Source organism: Mixophyes fleayi, chromosome 4 (genome assembly GCF_038048845.1).
Source record: "Mixophyes fleayi isolate aMixFle1 chromosome 4, aMixFle1.hap1, whole genome shotgun sequence".
In the NCBI taxonomy this organism is placed as follows: domain Eukaryota; kingdom Metazoa; phylum Chordata; class Amphibia; order Anura; family Limnodynastidae; genus Mixophyes; species Mixophyes fleayi.
In genome coordinates this window covers 150,933,760-150,958,905 of record NC_134405.1, presented here as the reverse complement: position 1 = coordinate 150,958,905, position 25,146 = coordinate 150,933,760, and the positions used below count along the sequence as shown (strand labels likewise).

General features: G+C 42.0%; 1 protein-coding gene across 1 annotated transcript; it reads left to right on the top strand.

The window, feature by feature from the left end:
• Nucleotides 1-6,837: 6,837 nt before the first annotated feature.
• LOC142149991 (uncharacterized) lies at nucleotides 6,838-8,779 on the top strand. The gene is made up of 3 exons (XM_075205266.1): nucleotides 6,838-7,175; nucleotides 7,499-7,582; nucleotides 8,060-8,779. Exons 1-3 carry the CDS (start codon nucleotides 7,013-7,015, stop codon nucleotides 8,683-8,685), a joined length of 873 nt encoding a protein of 290 aa, XP_075061367.1. The 5' UTR covers nucleotides 6,838-7,012; the 3' UTR covers nucleotides 8,686-8,779.
• Nucleotides 8,780-25,146: the final 16,367 nt, after the last annotated feature.

The window sequence follows — 25,146 nt, the reverse complement described above, 5'->3', positions numbered from 1 at the left end:
TGTCACTGGTCACCTGGCAATCCTGCACTGTTAGTGGGTCCTGAGGACTGGAGTTGAGAAACACTGATTAAGAGGGAAATTTACTAAAGGAAACTTTACTGTGTGGTTTGATAACTGCCACACATTGGATGGTTTTCAGATATAAACAGCAGGATTTATCCTCTGATGTGTGGTGCTTTGCAAACCCCTAACCCGCATGCCAAACTGCACTGTAAAACTGGATGCAAAACATTCAGTTTTATTCCTTATATTCCCTAACATCCCAGCTTACTCAGCATTGGACCCAGTCCTCAAGGGGGAGGAGGCAAACAAATGATCAAGCCTTCGCACCTAGAGAGTATGGTACAAATGCTGACTAGTGCTGTACCCTTCCTTGTACCCCATGCCTTTGGGCACCAGGGTTAAAATGTAAAGATATAGTGTAACACCTAGTGCCACTACATGTGCGAGCTATTACCCTCCGTCCCATAAATATCATATATGTAAAATCTTCTTCCTTGGTCTGCCGTAACCCATTGGGAATCTTGTAATCCGTAAGAAAAATCAAAATAAAACAAAAACATAAATGTAAATATTAACCATGGGAAAAAATTATTAATTATAGGGGAAACAAATAATTAATTATGGGATCATGTTTCTAATAATAATTTGGGGGCAACATATTTTTTATTAGTACTTGGACAACATTTTTTTTTAATAGAGGACAATGCAGACATTAAACAGAGATCATATTTAGTGTTGCAGTATTACCAAATTATTATTTTGTGGTCTAAAGTAATAAATTCCTAGGTGAGGGACTTACCTGGATGCGAGGTGTCCAGGGCATCCCTCGCCGCTTCAATACACAGTCCGGCGACGCCCATGCGGGTGACTGGGATGGGGAGCCACTCAGAGTTCCCCGCTCGGTCATCTGAATTTTGGCGCCACGTGGAACCAATCAGCGCTCACCGCGGCATCGCGCAGGCACGCGGAAATGTCATCAGATGTTGACGTGCCAACGTCTATCTAAGGCACCGGCGGCCAGGGAGTTCAGTTGGTAGCGGCGAGAGGAGAAGACAGACGACGGCAGCCCGGCGGAGACGACCCAGAAGCAAGAAGCCGGCGGCAAGACAATGGAGGCAGAGAGCCCTGCTCAGGGCTAAGAGCGACTCTGCCTCCTGAAGACCCGACGGGAGCAAATAAAGAAGCCGGCGGTGAGCATTGAGGATAGCGGAGGCTGGGGGATCCCTGGTGAAGACCCTTGAAGGCATCAGCGATAGCTAAGGCCCTTTTGGGCAACCCATTGTTAGAGATTGCGGCGGCCGCGGGCACCGCCGCGTCTCTCCTGGGTCCTCTGATGACTTCCCGGCCGTTCATACGGTAACCGGGACGTCACTTCCGGTTTCCACGTCCCGGTTGCCTGGGCAACAACCGGGACGCTACAGACTCCCCGTCGCCGCGCCCGGCCAGCTGGTCAATTGGCGGGCGGACGCGCACAGGGCTAGTTAGGGGAGAGGCAATCATGACTATCCAGGTGCCTAGGAGGCAGTTTGTCGGTGGGTCATTTATTATTATGCAGCTGAGCACTGCATTACGATTGGCCACCAACACTTATATCTATTAGGCTTCTCCTGTGAAGGCTTTTCTCTAATTGGCTGCTTGAACTATTTAAGACAGTGAGGACTGAGCCTCACTGCCGGTTATAGCGTCCTGTTTACAGTTCTGCAGCTTGCTACTTTATCCCTGTGCTTGGTGTTTAACCTATGATAGATTTCCCGTTTATGACCCTTGCTTGTTGCTGGACTTTGAACCTGTGCTTCTGACCCTGACCAATTGCCTGAACCCGGATTTTGCTTCTCTGCTAGTGCCCCTGATCTTTCGCCTGTCCCTGGATTCCGAACCTGTGCCTGTAACCTCTGACCTTGGTTTGTTCTGTGGATATGCTGTCTGCTGCCTGCACCAACCCTGCCTGAACCCCATGCTGCTGTCCACCATAACACCCTATCCCTGGGTTCTCCTTAGTCGGTACACAACTCTCAACCCTCTGTTAGCCTGCGGCCAAGTCTGTCCCCTCCACTAGGGGCTCCAGTGAACACCTGGCTTTCGGAGTAGACTCCGGGTTTTGTTGTACCAGCTGGAGGAGTTCCTAACACCCGTCTCCTGGGCCTGCGCCCGCACCTCTATACATAGTCATAGTCATTGCAGTCCCCTTTCTCTCATCAGACACAAGGCCTGTGGGCAAATCGGGCATTAACCTGTGGCGCAGATAGTGGGCACAAGGCCCGGGCGCAGCTAAGACAGAGGCAAGCTTTTCCTGGGCATAGGCCCTATAGGTAGAATGAGCAGGGCACAAGGCCAAATAGGTAGAGTGAGCAGGGCGCAAGGCCCTAGCAGTAGCTTTTGGGCACAAGGCCCAAAGGGCAGTGGTAGCAGGGCGTAAGGCCCTTGATTGTAGCGGGGCACAAGACCCTTGATTTGAGGTAGGCTTTAAAGGCCTGACAACAGTGTAGCAGAAGGTCCCTGTTATTGTGTGGCACATTTGGTTCTTTAGGTAGATGTCACCCACACTGCTAGTCTTGGATCAGTGCAGCCCGGGGTATTGGGTATTGAACTAGTGTACTATATGGCATTGTGTATTGTGGCATTATGTATTGTGTGTGGCTGTGCTTTGGATATCTCTTCGCAGGTACAAGGCGTCAGGTGCCCAATAAAGGTAGGCTCCTGTTTCCTGTTCCCCACCTCTCCTTTTTGTTGTTCCTTTGGGGAAGTAGTTAGCATCATCTCACATACGGTCAGGGGTAGGACAAACAGCAGTTGCCCGACCCATAAGTCCCTGGGGTCATGCAGAGTTGGTGAGGCCGTGGTTGGGTTCCCCATTATCCGTGCAGCACTCCCCTTGTGAGTTCCAACAGGCCCCGCCTTTGGATCCACTTGGGTTCCTGACGCTTAGTTCTGGCAGGCCCACCTGACAGTTTCAGTTTAGACAGTGTTACCACAGGGTTGGACAGGTCAAGTCTGAGTTCCGGCAGCAGCCACTGATGGTTCCAGGCGGAGATGCCTGATCAGGTGGCATGCGGTTTCTGGGAGTTCCACCGTTGTGCCTTGTGCATGTTCCCCTAGAGAGGAGTCCTGCTCCTTAGTAAGTCCCCGGGATTTGTGTTTAGTGTACATCTTCCTATCAAAGTCGTGCAATGACCCCTAGTCAGGTCTCCTGGTGTATCCACATATGAATGACCTACCATAGTCTCACGGTTAGAGCGGTGGGAGGATGGGTGTTGTCATTGCAGGTGACGGAAGGACGCCTGGAGGCAGGAGCTAAAAGTAGGAGTTATCCGGTGAGTATAACACTAAGGCTCCTTTGTTCTGAACGGGCATCCACCTCCTGGTAGGTGGAGTACATGGGTGTGATTGTTCCTAGGCCCTCGTACTCGCGACGCTGATGTAGCAACCCAGAGCAAAACGTGGTGCCGGCGACTGGGGTAGAGTGGGTGTCTCTGCCTTGTAATCGTCACCTCAGACATTGCCCCCCTTCAAATTACAGCAAATCTTCACACTTTGCTTCCCCAGCAGGGGTCATACCGATAGGCATGCCGGGAGGAGAATCAAGGCAAGTCTAGCATCAAGAGTTCGCAGACAGTGAGGTGGTGTTCACAGTGTTCCCTTGGGATCAGGTGAGTAACTGGGGTGTAGGATCGGGGATTTGTGCTGCATGGCTTTGTCCTTTTTAGCACCCGCTGCACTTGGCGTAGTCGGCAGGATCCCGACAGGAAACTATGGAGGACCGGGTTTCAGACGACCCCCATGTGGTGGTGAGTGATGGAGGGCTGGTGAGTCCCCCAGTTGGTCACGTCCAGGTAAGTTCCGCAGCGAAGTTGCATCCTCCCATGGGGCCACCAACGCGCCCAGCATTTGTTGCAATAGGAGCCGCTCTCTCCCACGTTTGGCGCTCAACTTGCTGGAAGGGGATGCGCGGCGCACATTGCTCCTGGGCACACCGGAACAGCGGAGACGTTCCCAGACATCCTGAGGATATTGGTTGACCTGTATGGAGATCCTTCCTCGGCCATGATACTGCGCCGATGGTTCTTCACGCGTTTCCAACGAGAGGATGAGATGATTCCCCAGTTTGCTATCACCCTGCAGAAGGTGCTCATAGCCACTGGAAGGGTGTGAAAAGAGTTGGCTGAAGTGATACGCCAGATGAAGGAGGAGATGGGTTACCTGAAACAGGATATGGGTGAGATGAGGCGGTTCGGTGGAAGACCATAGGGAAGAGACACACAGGAGGGATCCGGACAGCCCTCGCTGCTACCAATGCAGGCGTGTGCAATCCCTTGCAGTAGAGGTACCAACTGCAGGGGGGGGGTCTGCAGGGGGTCTTGGGCGAGAGCCATGTATCATCAATTCGGCTGAATTAGTTGGAGAATGGCCCGTGGTGGTGGCCACCCTTCAGGGCCACAATCAGAGGTACTTGCTGGATACAGGGTCGCAAGTCACTACCATGACTACTGCCTGTTTTTATCGCTATTACCAACACCTACAGCAGGACTCCGCTGGGGATTGGATCCAGCTCACAACGGCAAACAACATGCCCATAAAGGTGGTTGGAGCCATCTGGATAGATGTGTAACTGTATGGGCAGTCCCTAGGGAAGGAGGGTATCGTAGTGGTCTGAAATATGGCATGGACTGGTGATTCTCGGGATGAACGTCCTCCGGTGACTGGTCCAAGTGTTGAGCCTTGTCGAAGTCAGTAAATTGGATAAAGTCATTTCAATTAAAATCGAGCAAACTTGGTTGTCTTTGTCTGAAAAGATGCGCATGGCACGCTACGGCGTGGAAGGGCGTACGCAGCCGCAACACGTGGAAACAACAGTATTTACGCTTTTAAATACATTCGCACCAACACACACATTTGTAAAATAGTACACATTAATGGTAGTTGCAACACATAGTTATTTATGTTGAAATATAGTAGTGTTTATGTGTAATTTTATAAGTTATATGCATATTAGTGATACATATGGTTCAGGTTAAAAGAAATGTGTCATGTCTAATATCATATTAATCCCCTTTACATAGCAGCTGTTCGGTGCATTCGGCAAAGACATCACACATTGAATACTCTAGTTATTGATGTTAGGGTATAAAAGTTTAATATGATATTAACTGTCAAATGCAAATGGACTGATTGTAATTGGAGTGTGGCGGGAAGAACATAGCAGTTTGGCGGGAAGAACAGAGCTCATCCCCTGGAGAGACCCCCACCTTTGGATTCCTTAGATTGAATCAGCCTATGATGTGTAACCCCCTGGACCCTCCTGATGCCTGGACCAATAGAAGCAAGCTATACTACCTGCATTGTTTCACTGTATCTCTGTTTGCATATAAGCAGTAGCTCTCATGTAGTGTTCAGTCACCTAGACCACAGACTTCAGGACTGAATGACTGTACACTGGATCCAGAGCGCCTGCGATAAGTAACGGCTGTACTTATTATTATTTCGCTTGAATATATTCTGCTACATTTTGAGAATAAATATTTGTGCGTTGGAAACACAAATCGAGATTCGACAATCGTTATTGGATAGCGACAAAACGCTCATAACAGCCTGTAGAAAGGTCCCCTTTATTGGAGAGAAATTGGTGTGCATCGATCGGTGCAGCAGGCTTTGCAGCGTGTCACCCAACAGTGCGGAGGCCGGCCTAAAGCGGACCACCGAGAGACCCTGGGCTCCATTCGCACAAACCATAATCAAGTGCTGGAAATTCCACCCTGGCAAGAGATTGTAATCTTGAGGGCGATAGGAACCCAGCAATGCCTGGAGGGGCGAGGGGTAGTAATTGATCTGGTAGGACTTCCGGAGACCGAGGGAGGATAACGGCTGCCTGCCCTGATAGGAAGTGCGCTGGCGGTGATACGGAAGGGATGAGTGTCTCTCCAGGTCTGTAATGTCAGAGCACAGCCCCAGTGGATCACGGCCAACATGCTATTGGCCCTGGCACATGCCCTGGAAGAGGATGAGGTGGAAAGTAACACTAAGGGCTAGATTTATTATCAGGCGTGATGCATGGCGGCTTCAAACCGCCATGCATCGCGGCGGTTTTCCGGCGTGTTTGCATTGCAAACAGCCGGATTTACTAATGGGCGCATTTCAGCTTCAATTTGAAGCCGCCGGCGATGTAACGGCGGGATGTAATGCTCAAAGCCGCCGGCGGCTTTGAATAGAACATGGCGCTTTTGCTTTAAATGACGGCGCTTTTGTGTAAAGGCGGTTTTTTTGAAAATTACACCTGTCTCCTGGCCTGTTACTATTGGCTATTTTAAAAATCAGGAGATTTGACATCACAAGGCCTATATAAACCACTGGCCTGACACTTTTTCTTTGATAGGGGTTTGAGGAGTTTTGTGAGAGGAGTTTGGAGGATAGTGGTTTGCTGAGAGTTGGTGAGAGTTGGAGTTTGGTGGATTGGTGGAGCGATATCTGTTTGAAGTGTGAGTAGTCCTGTGGTTTTTTCCTGTTTTGTACATTTATTTTCTCATTTATTTTCTGTCTTGTATTTTTTGTATTTGTCCTTTGTCTGTGTTACTTGTGTGTGACTGTGTGGAGAGTGTGTCTGTAGGTAGTGCAGTTTGTTCTTTGTGTTTGTAAGTCCTTCAGTGTTTTGTGTTTTTCTGTCTTCTGGGTAAAAATGTCCAGAGATAGGAGGGGAGAACAGGCTGAGGAGAGGGAGATGGAGGTTGAGGGGTCAGAGGAGGGAGAGGGAGAGGTTGAGGAGACAGGACAGGGCAGGAAGACCAAGACAGGGAGGAATGTGCGCTTCTCACATGATGAGAATTGTGTGTTGGTGCACAACATCATTCCCTGCTACGAGGTCATCCTAGGGAACCTGGCAGCCCGGACTCCTCTAAGGCGGCGTCACCAACTGTGGGGGAGAGTCTGTGATGCCGTGAACGCGGTGGGCCCACTGAAGCGGACAGTGGCACACTGCCGCAAGCGCTTCTCTGATATTAAGAGGAGGCTTAAAGAGAAGATGGCCCAGGAAAGGAGGTCGACAAGGCGCACGGGTGGTGGCCCCCCACTTCGTATGGAGTACACCACGTACGAGGAGGAGCTGCGCCAGATAATGCCGGCTGAAATTGTAGAGGGCATAAATGTCCAGGACACCGACTCGCCCTCTTTTGGCCAAGTAGTTGGTGAGTTATTTGTTTTTTTTACCCTAACAGTATTTTAACTGCTTTTCTCTTTGTAAAACTGCTTTTCTCTTTGTAAAACTGCTTTTCTCTTTGTAAAACTGCTTTTCTCTTTTTAAAACTGCTTTTCTCTTTGCAAACGTTTTTTCTTAAAAAAAATTTTTGTTTTGTTTTTCAAAGTGTATATTTGCCTCTAATAGTCTGTAAAGGTTTTTTTTTCTCATAGAAAAAAAAAAAAATTGCAAACACATTTGTGCAATAAACAGTATATTTGGAAATTGTTTTTTTTCTGGAAATACATTGTATGCTTTTTCTAATACATCCAGAATCGCCAGGACCGCAGTTCAGTCCCAGTGCCAGACCTACACCTCCACCTTCAGCGAGAGATTCGGGCACAGACGAGCAAGCAGGTGCGTGATTTCTGTTTAGGAGAGAAATAATGGAGTTACTTGATTTTCTGTGCAAATGTTGCTGTCAATGTTGTTTTTTTTTTCTTTTTATTGTTTGCAATGAGAAGTTAGGGCTACATTTTACTCAACTGATATGTTGCCTATAGAAACCCATCAGAATATACCTTTACTTTATTTATTGCATTCAACAAAATGACAGCTAAAATCTGATTGGTTGCTATAGGCAACATCTCCACTTTTGATAGCATGCACTTTAGTCAAAATAACCCAGCATGTACTACACAGTCCTAATGATAATGGGTATTAAAAGGATAATAAGTGCATCCGTAAGCAGGTAGCATAGGACTAGAAATCAGGAATGCAAACATTGTGAAAGAATCTGTAGTTGCTAAAGATTATTCTTTCCTATCCAGTGTTCAGAATGCAATATACAAACATATTATATACTATATACTTACCGTCATTTTTCATACACAGGGCCCTCTTCATACCAGCCACCTCAGGCGGAGTCCCTGGAAATGTCCCCTGAGCCAGAGGATCTAACAACCATCACCCTGGTAACAGTGGATGCCCCTGTGTCTGGCCTCCAGGAAGTTTCACCTGGCCCTGCTGAACCATCACACCACCAACCTGCACCTGCACCTATGGACCCAGCCAGAGAAATGGCACTGTCTATTGGCGCATTCCAGCAGCAACAGACATTATTCATGGACAGGCAAACTGGGCACATGTCACAAATTGCGGCCCAGTTGAGGCGAATACACCGCTCCACGAGCCAAATCCCTGCTGCAATAAACCGGCTGGCAAGCGCTTTGGAGCAGACAAATGTGCAGCTGGCCCAAATGTCTGGGTCTGTGGACGCCATGCATTCCTCCATTCGCGAGGGGAATGCCAACGTTATCCGGCTGGCAGGCCAACTCCAGCAGGAACTGATTGCCCGCTTGCCGGCCCCTTTTTCATCGGCCTCCACCAGTGCCGCTAGTACGCCTACCACATCTCTACAGAGTACTCCTCCAAGGAGAGGTGCTCGCACCAGGGGTGGGCGAGGGAGGGGAGAGAGTGGCACCAAGCATAGCGATATGCCTGCAAAAAGGCATCGCTAGCACAATGTTTGTTATTTATTAATGTTTTGTCAAGTTTCTATAACGATTATACGTTTTTATTTATTGTGTTCTGCAATAAATGCAGTTAAATTTCTATTGTGTCAGTCTTTCTTTTCTGCACATTAAACAAGAGTATACTGATTTTTTAACAACTATGCACTAATTTCACGTAAACATTGACCTCTGACTGTCACATTCCAGGGATGTTCATATTTACCACATGAGGAGTACACACTATCCTGTTTTTAAAGGTTCCAATTTACAAAAAATTTACAATAAAATACTAAAATTGCACTCACATAAAACACATTTTTGAGCAAAAAATGTTTTTCATACTATGTACTTACAAGTAAAGTAGTTTGCAATTAGACGGTCTCTAATCTCCCTTCCGCCCTCTGTGCTCTGCACATCACCATGTGACACGGACCCCTTCTTCTTCACTGTCTACTGCAATAATCGGTGGGGTAAGTTGATGTATTGCTAGATTATGTATCAAACAGCCAGCCAGGATAATTTCAGACCCCTTTTCAGGTGCATACATAGCCACACAACCCGATTATTCTAGTAACCTGAATCTAGTTTACCAAAGTACAAAGGTACGCTATAACACACCTCTACTAAATCAGTAAATAAATTGCATGGTGGGAAGACACAAGAGAAAAAGAAACCAAAACAACACTGCAATTACAAGACACTGGCCTTTTAACATATACAATCCCAAAGTAAAAAACTTTGTACATGAAATGGCCCTTTTCCTTCTGTTCTGATTGCCCAAATATCAGAAACAGCACACTGTTTGAGCAATCTCGCCGCTCACAAGCAGCGCTTTCATTTTGGTCTATTGAATGGCGGTTTTCCGGCGGCTTTATAAACCCCCTAATAGTAAATCCGGCTGTTTGTATGTTGAACATTGTTGAAACCGTCATGGCGATGTATACAGAGGCGGGTTTGGAAACATCATTTTTGGCCCTTTGGACGGCGGGTTTAGCCTTAGTAAATCCGGCGATGGCTAAACCGCCGCCAAACCCGCCGAAATTCGGCGGGTTTACAAACACGCCTGATAGTAAATCTAGCCCTAAGGCTCCTTTGTTCCGAACGGACTTCCACTTCCTGGTGGGTGGAGTACTTGAGCGGGATTGTTCCTAGGCCCTCATACTCGCTGCTCCGAATTAGCAGCCCAGAGCAAAACTAGATGCCAGCGACCAGGGTAGAGTGGGTGTCTCTGCCTCGTAATCGTCACCTCGGACATTGCCTCCCCCTTGGAAGGATAGCGGATCTTCACACTTTGTTTCCCCTGCAGGGGTCGTACCAGTAGGCGTGCCGGGGAGGAGACTCAAGGCGAGTCTTGGATCAAAAGTTCGCAGACAGTGAGGTGGTGTTCCATATTGTTTCCTCTGGATCACATGAGTAACTGGGGTGTAGAATCGGGGATTGTGCTGCTTGGCTTTGTCCCGTTTAGCACCTGTTGCACTGACACAAGTTAATGCCATGTCCTAAAGGAAGAAATGATAGAGCAAACAGAATGAACTCAGCAAAACTATGAACATGCACACAAAGTATATGGAGGTACACAACTGTACTGTACTAATAAGTTGGTACACTAAACTAGAGATGATCTATCTACAATCGCTAATGCAACCTACTGAGATAATGTCCTGTAATGCTCCTCAGACCAAATATTTGTTATATGAGTCAAGTAAAAGAGGAAGTGATATGGCTTGATTGATTTGGGTTTACTAGATAAAAGAATACAATGTCTCATGAGAATAAACAACATGGAGTAACATATTCAAAACAAGAGGCGCCATATAAGAATTATTAGTTTTATTATTATTTATACTGTAAGCTTCTCTGATCACATAACATTTTAAGTAGTAATCCATTGCAATTAATATAAGTTCACCCCTCACTATATACACTTTTCATGCACCTTCGTACCTTTTTTTGTAAAGCACAAATATGCGCTAATCACAAAGCATCAGATCAATGATGTCCAATTACAGTTGCAGCACTGGGGAAAGAGGCCCGGGGATGGAGAGGAAATTTAAAAAATCTTCTATTGCTCTCATCCTGGCTTTTATATATAAAATATAAATATTTCTAAATGACCTCATTATTGCTGCTTTTGGAAACACCTACTAAGCATTCTATTATTGGGTTAAAAAGAAACCAAAGTATGTGTGGAAAATACAAAGTCTTCTGAAAAGAAAACTAGAAAGCCAATGTATGAGTTTCAGCAATAAAGGGGTCAATATCAGATTGTAATGCTTGTCTTTATTCTGTAGTGCTGTACAAACAAAATAAGCACACAGGAATAGCAATATTACAATATAAATTTAGACTTGGAAAAAAGGTTGTTAGAACTTACAATTTAAAAGAAATGTAGGGATAATTTACTATGATTATCAATAATTTATCAAATTAATGATTCAAATGTAATTAGATTACCTGGCCAAGACTGCAAAATCAGTTTCTGAATCCTAATTGAATGCATTGACAGAATAATTTATAATTCATTGATGTATTAAGCTCATAGGAGAAAGTCAATGGGAACATTTGCGGTGGCAATTTCATTTGAATATGTAAGTCAGTCTTCCTGGTACAAATATTTCCATAAAACAAACAATCCTTAAATAAACAGGCACACATTTTCAACTAAAAAAGCACCCATGGCATTTTGCCTAACCAATATAGAGTTTATTTTTAATTAGAAAAAAATGTTGAGAACAGCAACTGATGACATTCTAAAATGTACATTGTCGCAATTTGTATGGCTAAATTTGTTAAAGTGTAGGGTAGTGGAATATTTAATGTTTGGGGTTGTGTTCATATTCTATGTATATAGTTTATTCCTTTATGTACAGCTGTACAAAATATATGGATGATTTATACATAAAACGTCCCAATTATACATTTAAAACTGTAAAAGTGGCCACTGGGGGTCACTGACGTATAAGCAACAAAGTGCAGAAATGGAACGTTTTATTATTTTTCAACAGAATTCAACAAGTTTGCACATAAAAATGCAACCCCACAGCACTTGTAAGTATAGTTTCCTGATTAAATATATTTTTTGTGTAATTTGTATCTGCATGTTCACCTATCTCCTGCTTTCTTTATTAATAACAATAATAATAATAATAATAATAATGACAAAAATAATAATAATAATAATAATAATAATAATAATAATAATAATAATAATAACAACAACAATAGCAACAATTGGAGGCATGGGATTATTGATTTTTAAAATATGTAAGCTTGAAGGGTAAATACACTTATTAGCAGTGATTGAAGTGGGCTGGTAAATGGTGGCATGACATGCTGTCACTTCTACTGCCTTCATTATAAAACTATTGAATACCATGGCGCCACTTATAGATTTCCCCTTCGACCACTGCTTATTATTAAAAAATAACAAAAAAGAAACAACTATCTATACAAAATCAAGCAGGTCAAAACAATGTCTCAAAAACAATATTGCTTTATTTGTGTTTTCTAAAATACAGATCACTACCTGGAAGTTTTTTGTCCTTGACAGTGTATCTGTTCTATAAGGTTGGGCAATATAAAGCATACTTTTCTGAATATCATCTTTTGTGTGTATTATTTTAATGCATAGTATTAGACGTAATTCATGTAAATTAGTGTTTCAATGTAACTGTGCCATTAGCATCGCCACTGTCCAGGTCTCATTGGTGTTGTGCGTTATATCCACTTAGGTCTTCAGAAATAAGTGTCTTTTTTATATGTATAATATGCATCTTTGAACTGGGGATGCACACAGAAAAATGTAAATATCTTGCACTCAATGTAAAGTCGGACATATCTTACACTTAAGAACCCTTACATTTAGAGAGGCAGGCATGAAGATGAAAAGTGCATGTAACCACAACCTACATACAGTAAGTGTGTAATCACATATTTGTGACTAAGTCTGACCTGGATAAAGACGCATGTGCACCTGTCAGGAGGTGCATCACTTGCTCCTTCTACAGGGCTGGTGCGTAATGATTATGAAGATGGACAGCGCTAATAATTAGATGCTTCTTATTGCTTTAGCTGATTGTACTTCATTCATTAGTGTTAGTGCCTATATCAGGTGTGGCTACCCGAATTTCAACCTTTTCACATTTTGAAGATCTTTGATGGACAATGGGTAATTCCACTTTTCAGCTCTCTGCAATTCACAGTTCCTATGGCGAGTAGAGCTTAATAAGTGGATCCAATATAATAAACATTTTGGAAATCCTCTACATGTCTGTGAGTAATCAAATTGATAACGTATGAACTGAACTAAACATTTGTTTTCCTACAAGTGCACTGTAGGTTCTAAGTTAAATTTTTGGATTATTATAGCACACTATATCCTCAGCAATTAATTTGACTTTTATTATTGTTTTATTATTGTTTTTAATGTTCATATGTTTTTTAAGAATAAAATATTTCTTATTAACAAGATCCAAGTAATATATTTATTAGTTTTGTCTCCCAACATGTACATTACACCTCAGATCTTCTTTGCCACTATGCCTCATTTACCTTTTTGGTATTTGTCTACTATTTGGTACACAACACAACATATTGTGGAGCGGGTCTACAACATGTTGAGCTAATATAATCACCAGAGTATTGCATTATGAACATAACTAACATCATTTGTTTTCTATTCATATGTCATATAGGCATACTTTCTAGAATGGTGCCATTACATGTAAGAGAGGTGCTGCCATCAATGCCACCAGCAGCAGCACCAACACCAACTTCAGATCAGGAGCAGGGAGCATGTTTACAGGGCATGTGAAAGCCTCTTTGTGAGGCCTGATATATGGGGTGAAATGCTGCTCCCACCTCATGTCATCTTGGAAACTCTGACCATTGTGCAGAGTGAACATTTGATTAACTTCAGTACAGCAATATCAATGCTATCTAAATTGTTGGCAGTGTTACATTTCTGTGTGTCTGGATCATTCCAGAACATAATGGCTATTGCAGCTGAAATGTCCCAGTCATGAACTGAAGTGAGCAGTCCTGTAGCACCTCAGTCAATTTTTACATTTGCCATTGGAAGAGGAATACTTTATGTGTATTCCCAACATACAGGTTATGTGTGATGCGTCTCTCTTTATCAGTAGTCTGAGTGCTAATCTTCCAGATATTGCGCATGACATGTACAACATAAAGTGAGACACTACGCATTGATTTTTTTTTAGTGAAAGTAAGAGGTGCGAGCATAAATATCTCTCAGATGGTGGTAGTGATGGTGATAGTAAGTCTGGTAGTGGTGTTGGTGGTGGTGGTGATGATGGTCTTTGAGGGACCAGTCTTGCTGATGTTGGGGTGCATTGTTGTTCTTCCTCAACATCTATGGAAGTGAGACAATCATTGAATTATTCTGTAAACATACTTTTTATTGCTGTAACACTTACTACATAGTGATAGATGTGTGGATTTCAAAAGCAAAAAAATATATCTCTTGTCCTAAATTAGAAACAACATTAAACCACAACTTACATATCTAAATGTAGCATAAACATTAAATGATAGCAATAAAACAGATATCAGAGGCAGCTAAGGACAAGTTTTTAATGTTATAAATATTAAAAAATAGACAAAATCTGTAAAATATTAATAGTAACTGATGCTTCTGATACCAAAGACAACACAGCTATGGTCATTTAAAGCCATTTCTGTACTCAGTAGTTATCTACTTAGAATGTGTACTATATTGATAGAAAATGATACTCATTTGTGTTTGCGTGGGTTTCCTCCAAATGCTCCAGTTTCCTCCCACACTCTAAAAACATACCAGTAGGCTAATTGGCTTATATTAAATTGACCTTAGTCTCTCTAGGTATGTGCGTGTGTGTATGTTAGGGAATTTAGACTGTAAGCTCCAATGGGCTAGGGACTGATGTGAGTTTTCTGTATAGCACTGTGGTGTTATATAAACCGCTATATAAATCTCTCTAGGTCTGAGTGTGTGTGTGTGTGTGTGTGTGTATGTTAGGGAATTTAGACTGTAGGCTTCAATGGGATAGGGACTGATGTGAGTGAGTTCTCTGTACAGTGCTGCAGAATTAGTGACGCTATATAAATCGCTGCTGCTGATGATGATAATAAATGTACAGTTGCAAATGGGTTCATGTGTCTTTTTTACAGTTGTTAGTTTCAAATATATAATACTGGCAATGTAAGTTTAAAACAGAAAGCATAGTCAATAACATATGAAGTGGACAAGACGACAGATAGATATAGGGCCCTGCTACAACAAGGTTAATGATATATGTATAAATATTTACTTTTTGGTGTGCTCTGTTGCTGGGCAGGGAATGCCCTATCTGTGTCAACTCCACCCAGTCCTTCTATCTGCTCTGGTTTAAAGCATGCCATTGCTCTCTGCTCCAATATGATAAGTTGCAGCTGGGCAGCAGGTCCCCAACAATTTCTTTTTGTATGTCTATTAGGGTCTTGCAGTTGCAAGCGGTGCTTAAAGTCCTGCCATCTTTATTCATATTTACTTCATCGATATAACTCCTTATGGGAGCTACAGTGTTTATGTTCTGTGATTTGTTTGCTGTCAACAGTGTGTAAACAACATTGTTGACTAGAAACTCAACTTCCTGGTAAGAAACATTAGGTTGCCTTTCTTTTTCTAATATATTGTCTGTAAGGTGTCACAATGTTTGTAAATCCCATGAAAAAAACACTTGGCTGGGGTAGCAATCAGAGACACACCACATCCGACCAAGCTACTTAGTTATGAAAGGACTGGTAGTGAAGTACACGCTGAAGTGAAAGGATTGTAGAAGGTACAATAGTGTTGGATGAAGCCAAAGCCAAGGAATTGGAGAAGGTAGAATAGTGGGGGAAGAAATCAGAGTCAGAGGATGGGTTGGGTACATAACAGCGATCATGACTACAGTGACAACACTTACCCAGACATCTTGACAGCAAATCTTGGAACCCCGACTTGCTCTTAAACAATCGATATTAAGTGCATGTCGGGGTTTCGAGATTAGCTGTCAAGATGTCGGGGTAAGTGTTGTCACGGTAGTCATGTTTGAGAATATGACCACCACCGCAAAAGATGTTAGAAGATAGAATCATGATGTACAGTCAAATAAAGCAAATCTTGTTGAAAGCACAAGCAGAGAAATCCAAAACAAAACTTTGCTCCTGCAAAGGTTTGGTAGAATTGTGGGCTACAAACAGGTAAGATACATTTTCTTATTGACTTGACCTTTTCACTGAAGGCTAAAGAAATATTTGCAGTAGTCCATATGAAGTGATTAGCTGGATTTGCTGTTCTTAGCAGAGTGCTGATTACAGGAATTGAGAGAAGGTTTACCTAGCTGTAATTGTGGATAATTATCTGGAACTAGTGCTGTGGATCCTCCCAGTAATTGTTTTCTGACAGCTCTGATCTGGTGCTAGTGTTGTGAATATAACAGTGTTTCCCCCCCACACACAGTGGGGGGGGGGGGGCTGTTAGAATCCAGATGCAACCCTCTAGACTTGTCAGGAGTCAGCCTGAAGAATTTTGGCTAGCAGTGCAGGTGTGTGAATGTTTGTTGACTTAATCCAACACCAATATTCAAGCCCTTCCAATATATCAGGCACTGCACTCCTCTCCCAGATCTGGGAGATTCAAGGACCAACTGAATGATATACTCTTGGCGGACCTCTATCTTCATTGTGGGATGAAGAACCCCGTCATCTAGGAAACAGATGGATGAATCCGAAAGGAAGGTGGTATCCATAGCCTGTATTATACTGCACTTATCTTCCTCCTGATTGGATATGGCCCAAAGTCCCTAGGCCCCAGTTTAAATAAGGGTATCTTCAGGGTAGTATTTCTTGTGGAGAGAACACTTTCCCATCTCCTCTGGTTCACAACCCTTTTTTGTTAGCTACCACCATCTTCAGTCCTTTGAGATCCTACACAAGTTTGCATGCCAAACGAATCCCAGCAGTGTGAAGACAGAATAACCACTGCATGGAACCTGTGATTGACATAGAAGGGGAATGCACTAGGTTGTTCCATGAGAAATCTGACCATGCAAGCAGTTGGGATCAGTCATTATGCTCATCTGAGACACAGCCCTGCAGGAACTGTTGGAAGTATTGGTTGGCACTTTACATCTGTCCATTCAGCAAGGGGTGGTACCCAGATGAGAAACAGATTGACATTTCCAGCCCCTTGCAGAAGGCCCTCCAAAACTTCACCACAAACTGAACTCTCTGTCATATACTCCTTGGTGAAGATTTGGGAGAGTTGGAGTGCCTATGGCAGATTCTTTATGGCTGTGAAGAAGACTTGTTTGGAGATGCAATTCACTACAACTCGGATTGCCTTGAGAGCTTTGGAGGTTAGAGATAAAATCCATGGACACAGAGCTGATTACAGGAATTTGGAGAAGGTGTTTAGAACTGATAGGGTTATTGGATGCAAATTGACCTTAGTCTGTCTGTGTGTTAGGAAATGTAGACTGTAGGCTTCAATGGGGTAGGAACTGATGTGAATGAGTTCTCTGTACAGCGCTGTGGAATTAGTGTCGCTATATAAATAAATGGTGATGATGATCATTAGAAAGTGGAAAGGAAGAACAGCAACCCAGCCATGAAGCAGAAGACCACATAAATTCACAGAGCGGGGGTTAGCGACTGCTAAGACGCATGGTCATCAACTCTCTGCTGAATCCATAACTGAAGAGTTCCGAACTTCCACTGGCATTAATGTAAGCACAAAAACTGTGCGGTGGGAGCTTAATGGAATGGGTTTCCATGGCCGAGCAGCTACATGCAAGCCTCACATCACCAAGATCAATGCCAAGCATTGGATGAAGTGGTGTAAAGCACACCAACACTGGACTGTGGAACCAGTGGAAACGTGTTCTTTGAAGTGACAAATCACGCATCTCTGTTTGGCAGTCAGAAGGGTGAATCTAGGTTTGACTGCATTGATATTTTTCGTGGTTTGGGCTAGCCCCTTATCTCCATTGAAGGGCAATCTTAATGCTTTGGCATACCAAGCCATTTTGGACAATGCTATGCTTCCAACTTTGTGGCAACAGTTTTTGCAAGGCCCTTTTCTATTCCAACATGGCTGTGCCCCAGAGCACAAAGCAAAACTGCAAAGACATGGTTTGATGAGTTCGGTGTGGAAGAACTTGACTGGCCCACACAGAGCCCTGACCTCAATCCCATCAAACACCTTTGGGATGAACTGGAACGAAGATTGCAAGCCAGGCCTTCTCATCCAACACAAGTGCCTGACCACATAAATGCTCTACAGAATTAATGGGCACAAATTTCCACAGAAACACACCAACATCCAGCAGGGAGAAGTACAGACAGGATTAATGATCTTGCTGCTACCTGGAGACGGGAGTTCACACATAGGTGCATGGCATGGGAGTGACTGCCCATAGATATAGATAGATATATAGATACACACACACACACAAACAGAGATATGTAAAAGTAACATCAAGGGGGCACTTCATAGTGCATTTAAAACAATATTTTAGTAAGGAGCTCAAACGATTTCACAGTTAATGTGTATACCAAAAGAGAATAAAAATCAGCATATATAAAATTCCAACAGGAAAATTGCCAGAAGTGTTTCTTTTTGCAAACCAGCATGCTCGAGTTTCTGCAAAGCTTGAGTTGTGGTATGCCTTTTCCCTTATGCCATATGAGTTTCATTACAAGGACTTAGGTTCATTCACAGAACCTAACACATACACCTTTTTATAATAGACTACAGTCAATAGAAGAAATTGTGGGTGTGTCTTTAGCAGTCCAGTATCAAAACACATTCTAAATCAATCATATATCCTACACAATACAATCAGTATAAATATTCAGACATTATATTTGTTTCTTTGAACCTACATAGACTCCTTGTTCATCTGAAGCAGAGATTTCATAAACATACACTGTAATGTTACACAGAAGAAAGGGAGCTTGTTTTACCAATACTCAGTGTAGGACAGCTTCTAATTAATAAATTGAAATTCAACAACTTAAATAACATACATTCACATACTACTCTGTTCTGTTTGCTCACGACCTCCTCATGCTGTCGGTACCAGATCATAACAATTACACTTCTTCTTACCGTTCAACCAATGAATACACAGGGGGAGTGTTTTCAGAATCCAATGTGAATTACCCATTTATGGAGGCATTCAATACTTTATGATGATCAAACTGCCAGCTTCCTATCTGCATAAATAAACAAAGTGTCAGGCGCCGTCTCCAAACTGACATTTGGTGCAGGAGACAGCCGACTGATTGTTGACTCCTGGCTTGAACTGACCATCCGCTGGATCACCCCTGTGTATGTTCTGTCTATCTGGTTCTGACCCGGATCTGTTTTACCAGGTTTGTCTACTTCTATCTACTAAACTGGTAACTGTCTCTGCGAACTGTGACCTGCGCACCCTCTTGCAGTGAAGCCCAAACTCCCTTGCGGAGGTCACTGGTGAATACCGGGAGTGTGTTAGAATCTGCAACTTCTTGTTCAGTTGTGAAAATACTATCTAATGGATACTTCTGCTTATTACATGACACAAAGATCACATGAAAAGGAGTCTGCCAGCAAGTAACAGAGGCACAGTAGTATCACCTAAGGTAGACATAAATTGAATCAAAATTACTTCCTTAAGGCTAATTTCCAATAAAGCACTGTTTCCTGTATCTAAGCTTGTGGGTAAAGTGGTAAAATTTTAATCCAAAGGGAGATCCATGCCAAATATTCTTTTATTTGTAAGCAAAATTGAAGGCAAATCTTTCTTCTCTAATCCGATGGAAACAAAAATAAAAGCCACTTAAACTATGTGAATAGCTACACTTGGAGTCCCTCCACAGAATAAGAAAATAAGCACTCCACTTAGCCACTCAGACAATCACAAGCATTTCCCCAGGGATTTCCTGAATGGAAGCATTTACAATGTTCTCAATTTCTACATAAATGTGACCATAAATGTGTTCAGATTAGAGATACTCACTGACCCCTGTGTTTTGGTTTTGGTTTTGGATCTGGATTACCTTTGGGCTTTGGTGTTGCCAAAGCGCCCTTGCGTGTTTTGGTTTTGGCTTTGTTTAGCTATTTTTTACAAAATTCCATTTTTTGGCCCATTTTTTGGGCTAAAATCCACATAATTTCGGTATTATTTTGTACCTACATTATTAATAACCTTACCAACACTAAATGCCAGTGATTTCCATTCAATTTTTACACATATTACTGCAAATTAAGAAAAAAAGAATGCAAGGACTTTTAGATTAGTATTTCAGCAATAACAAAATGAGGTGTGGGTGTATATTAGACCCTACACTTATTAGTGCAAATTCAGAATAAAAGCCTGCAAGGACTTGTATATTAAGAAAATATATGCAGGTCTTCTCTTTGGGTGTATATTAGACCCTACACAAATTAGTGCAAATTCAGAAAAAAACTCCCTTCACAATTAAATAAATACCCAACCTCCATCCTTATTACATTAATAATATATATTTTCCTCCCCCCCAACAGTTAACTTCTTTAGATTCCTGTGTCTGCCTCTCATTTACTGCACATGTAGGACTGCATGCTGACACAATGGGAGAAACGGATCCGTAGCAGTGGTTGGTCTTGAGAAAGTGACCAGACTGACAATTAGTTTCACTGGAGTGTGCACCTGAGTGTAATAATGCAGTAGGATTAACTTCTCCTTGTGGTGTACATCAAAATGTAGGGGCAGAGAGGTAACATAATGAAGTTGTTAATAGCAACAGTAGTTGGGTACCGTGAGCATTCTCACTTAATAGGAAAGAGGGAAAGCAGGTGTGCTCAATTTGACTGAGCGGTACAATAATGAGTGTCTGCAGGCAACAGTAAAGCTTGGTTGAGGTTCCTTGCAATTTTGCGGAGGCATTTCAGCAAATGGAGTTTGGGATTTGGTCAGGATTAATGGTGTCCTCAATGCTGAGAGGTACAGGCACTTATCCATCATGCAATACCATCAGGGAGGTGTTTGATTGGCTCCACATTTATTCTGCAGCAGGACAACGACCCCAAACATACAGCCAATGTCATTAAGAATTATCCTCAGTGAAAAGAAGAACAAGGAGTCTTGGAAGTAATGATATGGCCCCCACAGAGCCCTGGGGTAAATGTATCAAGCTGAGAGTTTTCCGGCGGGTTTCAAAACCAATCAGATTCTAGCTATCATTTATTTAGTACATTCTACAAAATGATAGCTAGAATCTGATTGGTTGCTATAGGCAACATCTCCACTTTTCAATCCCCTCTGAAAACTCTCAGCTTGATACATTTAGCCCCTCATCATCATCATCAACATTTATTTATATAGCGCCAGCAAATTCCGTAGCGCTTTACAATTGGGAACAAACACTGATAAGACAATACTGGGTAATACATACAGACAGAGAGGTAAGAGAACCCTGCTCGCAAGCATACAATCTCAACATCATCGAGTCTATCTGGGACTACATGAAGAGACAGAAGGATTTGAGCAAGCCTACATCCACAGAAGATCTGTGGTTAGTTCTCAAAGATGTTTGGAACAACCTCCCCACTGAGTTCAAAAACTGTGTGAAAGTGTACCTAGCAGAATTGTTGCATTGATGCTGTTTTGAAGGAAAAGGTTGGTCACTGTCATGGTCTGGACCGAACCAAAGAATCCTTTTGATCTGCCGGGTTTAGTACTACTCCACCTGGAGGCGCGGAGTCTAACAAAGCAGATGGTCTTTGTCAGGGACCCCCACAAGGAAGTTTGGACTTAGCAGTTTCTGCTCCACAGGTTGCAGCACTCTAAGGGGGAGTACATGGCGAGACCCATCCAGGGTGTACAGAAGGTTGGAGGTAGTTAAGTAGAGACTGTGGTGAAACTTTCTTTTGGTGCAAAAGTCTGCAAACAGTAGAGAGACAGTATAACAGATGTGAGAGTCTGCAGACCGATACCACTGGGAAGGATACAATGACCTGTGCAGCTGCACCGCAAGAACAAATGGAGATAATACACTAGGAGAGATAGTCTTCAGAGAGACAAATACAGAGCAATGGAGATGTTAACTGTGCTTATGCAGAGATAATTTGCGGAGAGACAAATGCAGTTCAATGGAGATGGAAATTGGGCCTCTGCAGTGATAGTCTGCGGAGAGACAAATACAGAGCAATGGAAATCGAGGGAGACACGTCTTGCACCTAGTTGGTAGCTGACTTAAAGAACAGACAAAGAAAAGAGAAGGGGAGCTTAAAATAGCACAGGGCTTAATTGAGGTGATAAGAGAACCGGGTCGGCACGTGCGCAGACCCAAAAGGAAGATGACGGCGACCAGAGCCACATGAAGCGGATCAGAGGCAGAGAGGTAAGAGTGCCGGACCTCAGGCGGGGAACCCGAGCATCCGGCATGTGACACCCCCCACATATTGATTTGATTCAGATTTCTCTTCTCCTCTTCTTTTACTTCTTTTGTTAATTGCTAAAAATAAACTATTAACACTTCTATTTTTGAAAGCATTCATGCTTTTCAGCATTTTTTCAACACCTGCCTAAAACTTTTGCCAGTATTGAATATATATATATGTGCAAAACATTTGTTAAAGGAATGTTTTCCCTCCTCTTTTCCCATAGAACTAAAATAATATATTTTTTTAGATTTCATTAAAAATTATCAGATCTTCCTTACATATTGATGCCAACAATTTAAGGCTCATCTATTTAAACTTTAGTTTATGATACATTAAACAGATTTGCAAACTTACCATTATTGTGTAGCTGCTTGTATTTTTTTCTTCTCAGTTAAAAGGTATATCATTATTTCTAAGAGGAAAGTGGCTGGGAATTTTTACTTAATTCATATTCCTACTTCTGCAGGATCAACATTTTAGCTACTGTATTTTAAATGCAAAAAAAATAAGGATGATCAAGCAGCTAATAGAGGAAGATCTATCAGCTGACTGAATAATTGTGACAATCATAGACCGTATCAGTGCCTGTTTGTTTGCACAATGCACTGTTGCATTAAGAAATCCATCCCAGCTGTCTTAGAGCCCTAGAGACACCCATTTAATCACCTGACACTGCAGCAGATGTTATGGATTGATAACAGACTTCACTCAATTCACTCCACATCTCAGGTTAGCAGAAAAAGAAAAGAATGCAATCCATGTTTAAACTTATAGCCCTTTATTGGTGAGAGAAGAATATTTTTGGTTACTTTTTATTTTTAATAATAGATTTATATTTTAAATTAGATTATGTTTAATGATAATATTGATTCATTAGTGACAATAGTAACTAATTATGTTTGCTAATTTTACTGAAGCACATATTATCTTCTTTCAGGCCTAACTTGTTAATCTTTTGACACGGAATAACTTTGACAGTAGCAAATGCCTTTCTTATGTCTGACCTGACCAAGAACTACATACAGGTGGATTGAAATCCATATCTACGCATCTACTCAACGAGTTTAACCTGGATAGTTATTAAATAAATTAGTAAATTCTTGAACTAAGGAACTTTCTGCCATCTGCTGATAATGTTATTTTTATTCCTTTCACAGCATTGATATCACTGTCTATCCCACGACTAACACAAATATATAACTCTTTTGACAATGAATTACTGACAGCAGTTTTTTTTAACAAAATGCAATTTTATTATTTTATTTATAACTGTACAATTTATTAAAATATTTAAATATTTACTCAATATGTCATTCAGTGCTTTATAACTGACTTTATAACTGATCAAATGTATATGTGATATTTATATATATATATATATATATATATATATATATATATATATATATGAAGACGCTTGTTTGTTTGTTTGTGAATATCTTCCACAGTTCTCAAGGTAAAGTTGCCAAATCTGACATAGTTACTTAACATCAAAAGAGTAAGCTATTAGAACAGATACAGACAACAGGACAAATATTGAAAACATCATTTTTTGGTTGTAAACAATTATTTGACTGCTGGAAGGAAACCTCGCGACAACATGACATAACGACAGCGCAACAAAGCAACAAATCTTATGATCTAAATAGCATTTTTGGTCTATTTACCAAGTATTTGACTAAAATATAAAAATTGCTATCACATTATAAATCAGATCCGCACAACATCGGGTGACCCTGCTAGTTTTTATATATAACTTAACTAATTCATCTATAGTCACTAACAAATAGTGCCTGGTGGAGATGTTGCATGTAGTATACATTCCATCTGTCCCGATTCCAGCGGAACAGTTCCGGTTTCAGTTCCGCTGGAATCGGGACAGTTGGGAGGTATGCACTCCAAAACTGACTTACTGTGATGTCCCCATACAGCGCATACGCAGAATACAAGAGCAACCCCAGAACTCTGTGGTGTTACCATGGAGATAGGTGGAGCGGAGATTGTGCTGAATGGGGGTGTGGCTTATTTTGTCCCGCTTTTGGCAACTCTATATGTTGGGAGGTATGATGTAGTGATGATGATAGTCAGGACAATGATGTCTTGTCTGAATTATAATTAATAGCAACTGAGCTTACTTATTTTTATGACACATCTATAACAGTTTATAGACAGTCTTATATAACACTACAGTATAATTTCCCTCACAGATGTAATTTTCCTGTCAGATTAGATGACCTGCAAGCAACTCAGGTTACTGACTTTTCATAGCACTCATCTTTACAACAGTTCATGCATAATTTTTGTCATTGAACATATGAGTATCTGATGTCTCAAAGCAAACTTTTCCTGGCAGATTTAGAGTCCTAACAGAGCCTCAGCTTACTGGCTAGCTATATATGCATTCTGGGCCTGACTAATTTTGAACAAAATTGATCTGCGCATGCTCAGAAATGGACTATACACCAGTGAACACCAATGCATCCAAAGAGTTTTTGAACGCAAAGAAAACTTCCAACAGCCTTCAACTTCAAAGATGGATCAGGGGAGGAAAAGGACGTATATACATATACGATGTACAGAAAGGGCGTGCTAAAAAATCGAGAGCACGCACATCCCTCTGATTCAAGCTTTGGGGTCCTCTCAGGTTCGTGAGTTTCAGTCGTATCACATGTACATGCTACAGAGCAGTTGTAAGTGCCTAGTAATAGTTAGCATGTTTGCAATCCGAGTAACTGTAAACAGGCACTTTATGTACAGTAGGCATTAAAAACATCATTGCAAATGTATCTCAAATGGTTGTTCATTAATGATCATATAATTTTTTTTATCTTTTTTCTGTGCATTCTGATCATCAGAATCTGATGGGACTTTATATATACATATGCATTGTATGTATCCTGCAATGTGTTGTGTTTGTCTGCATATGGCAAGTGCTCTGTAGGCAGAGCTTACTTAGTCCAACTAGGAACTTTTCTTAAAATCCTCTTCTTTTTGAATACAGGTGTTCCTGCTTACATTTTCTGTCTATTTTT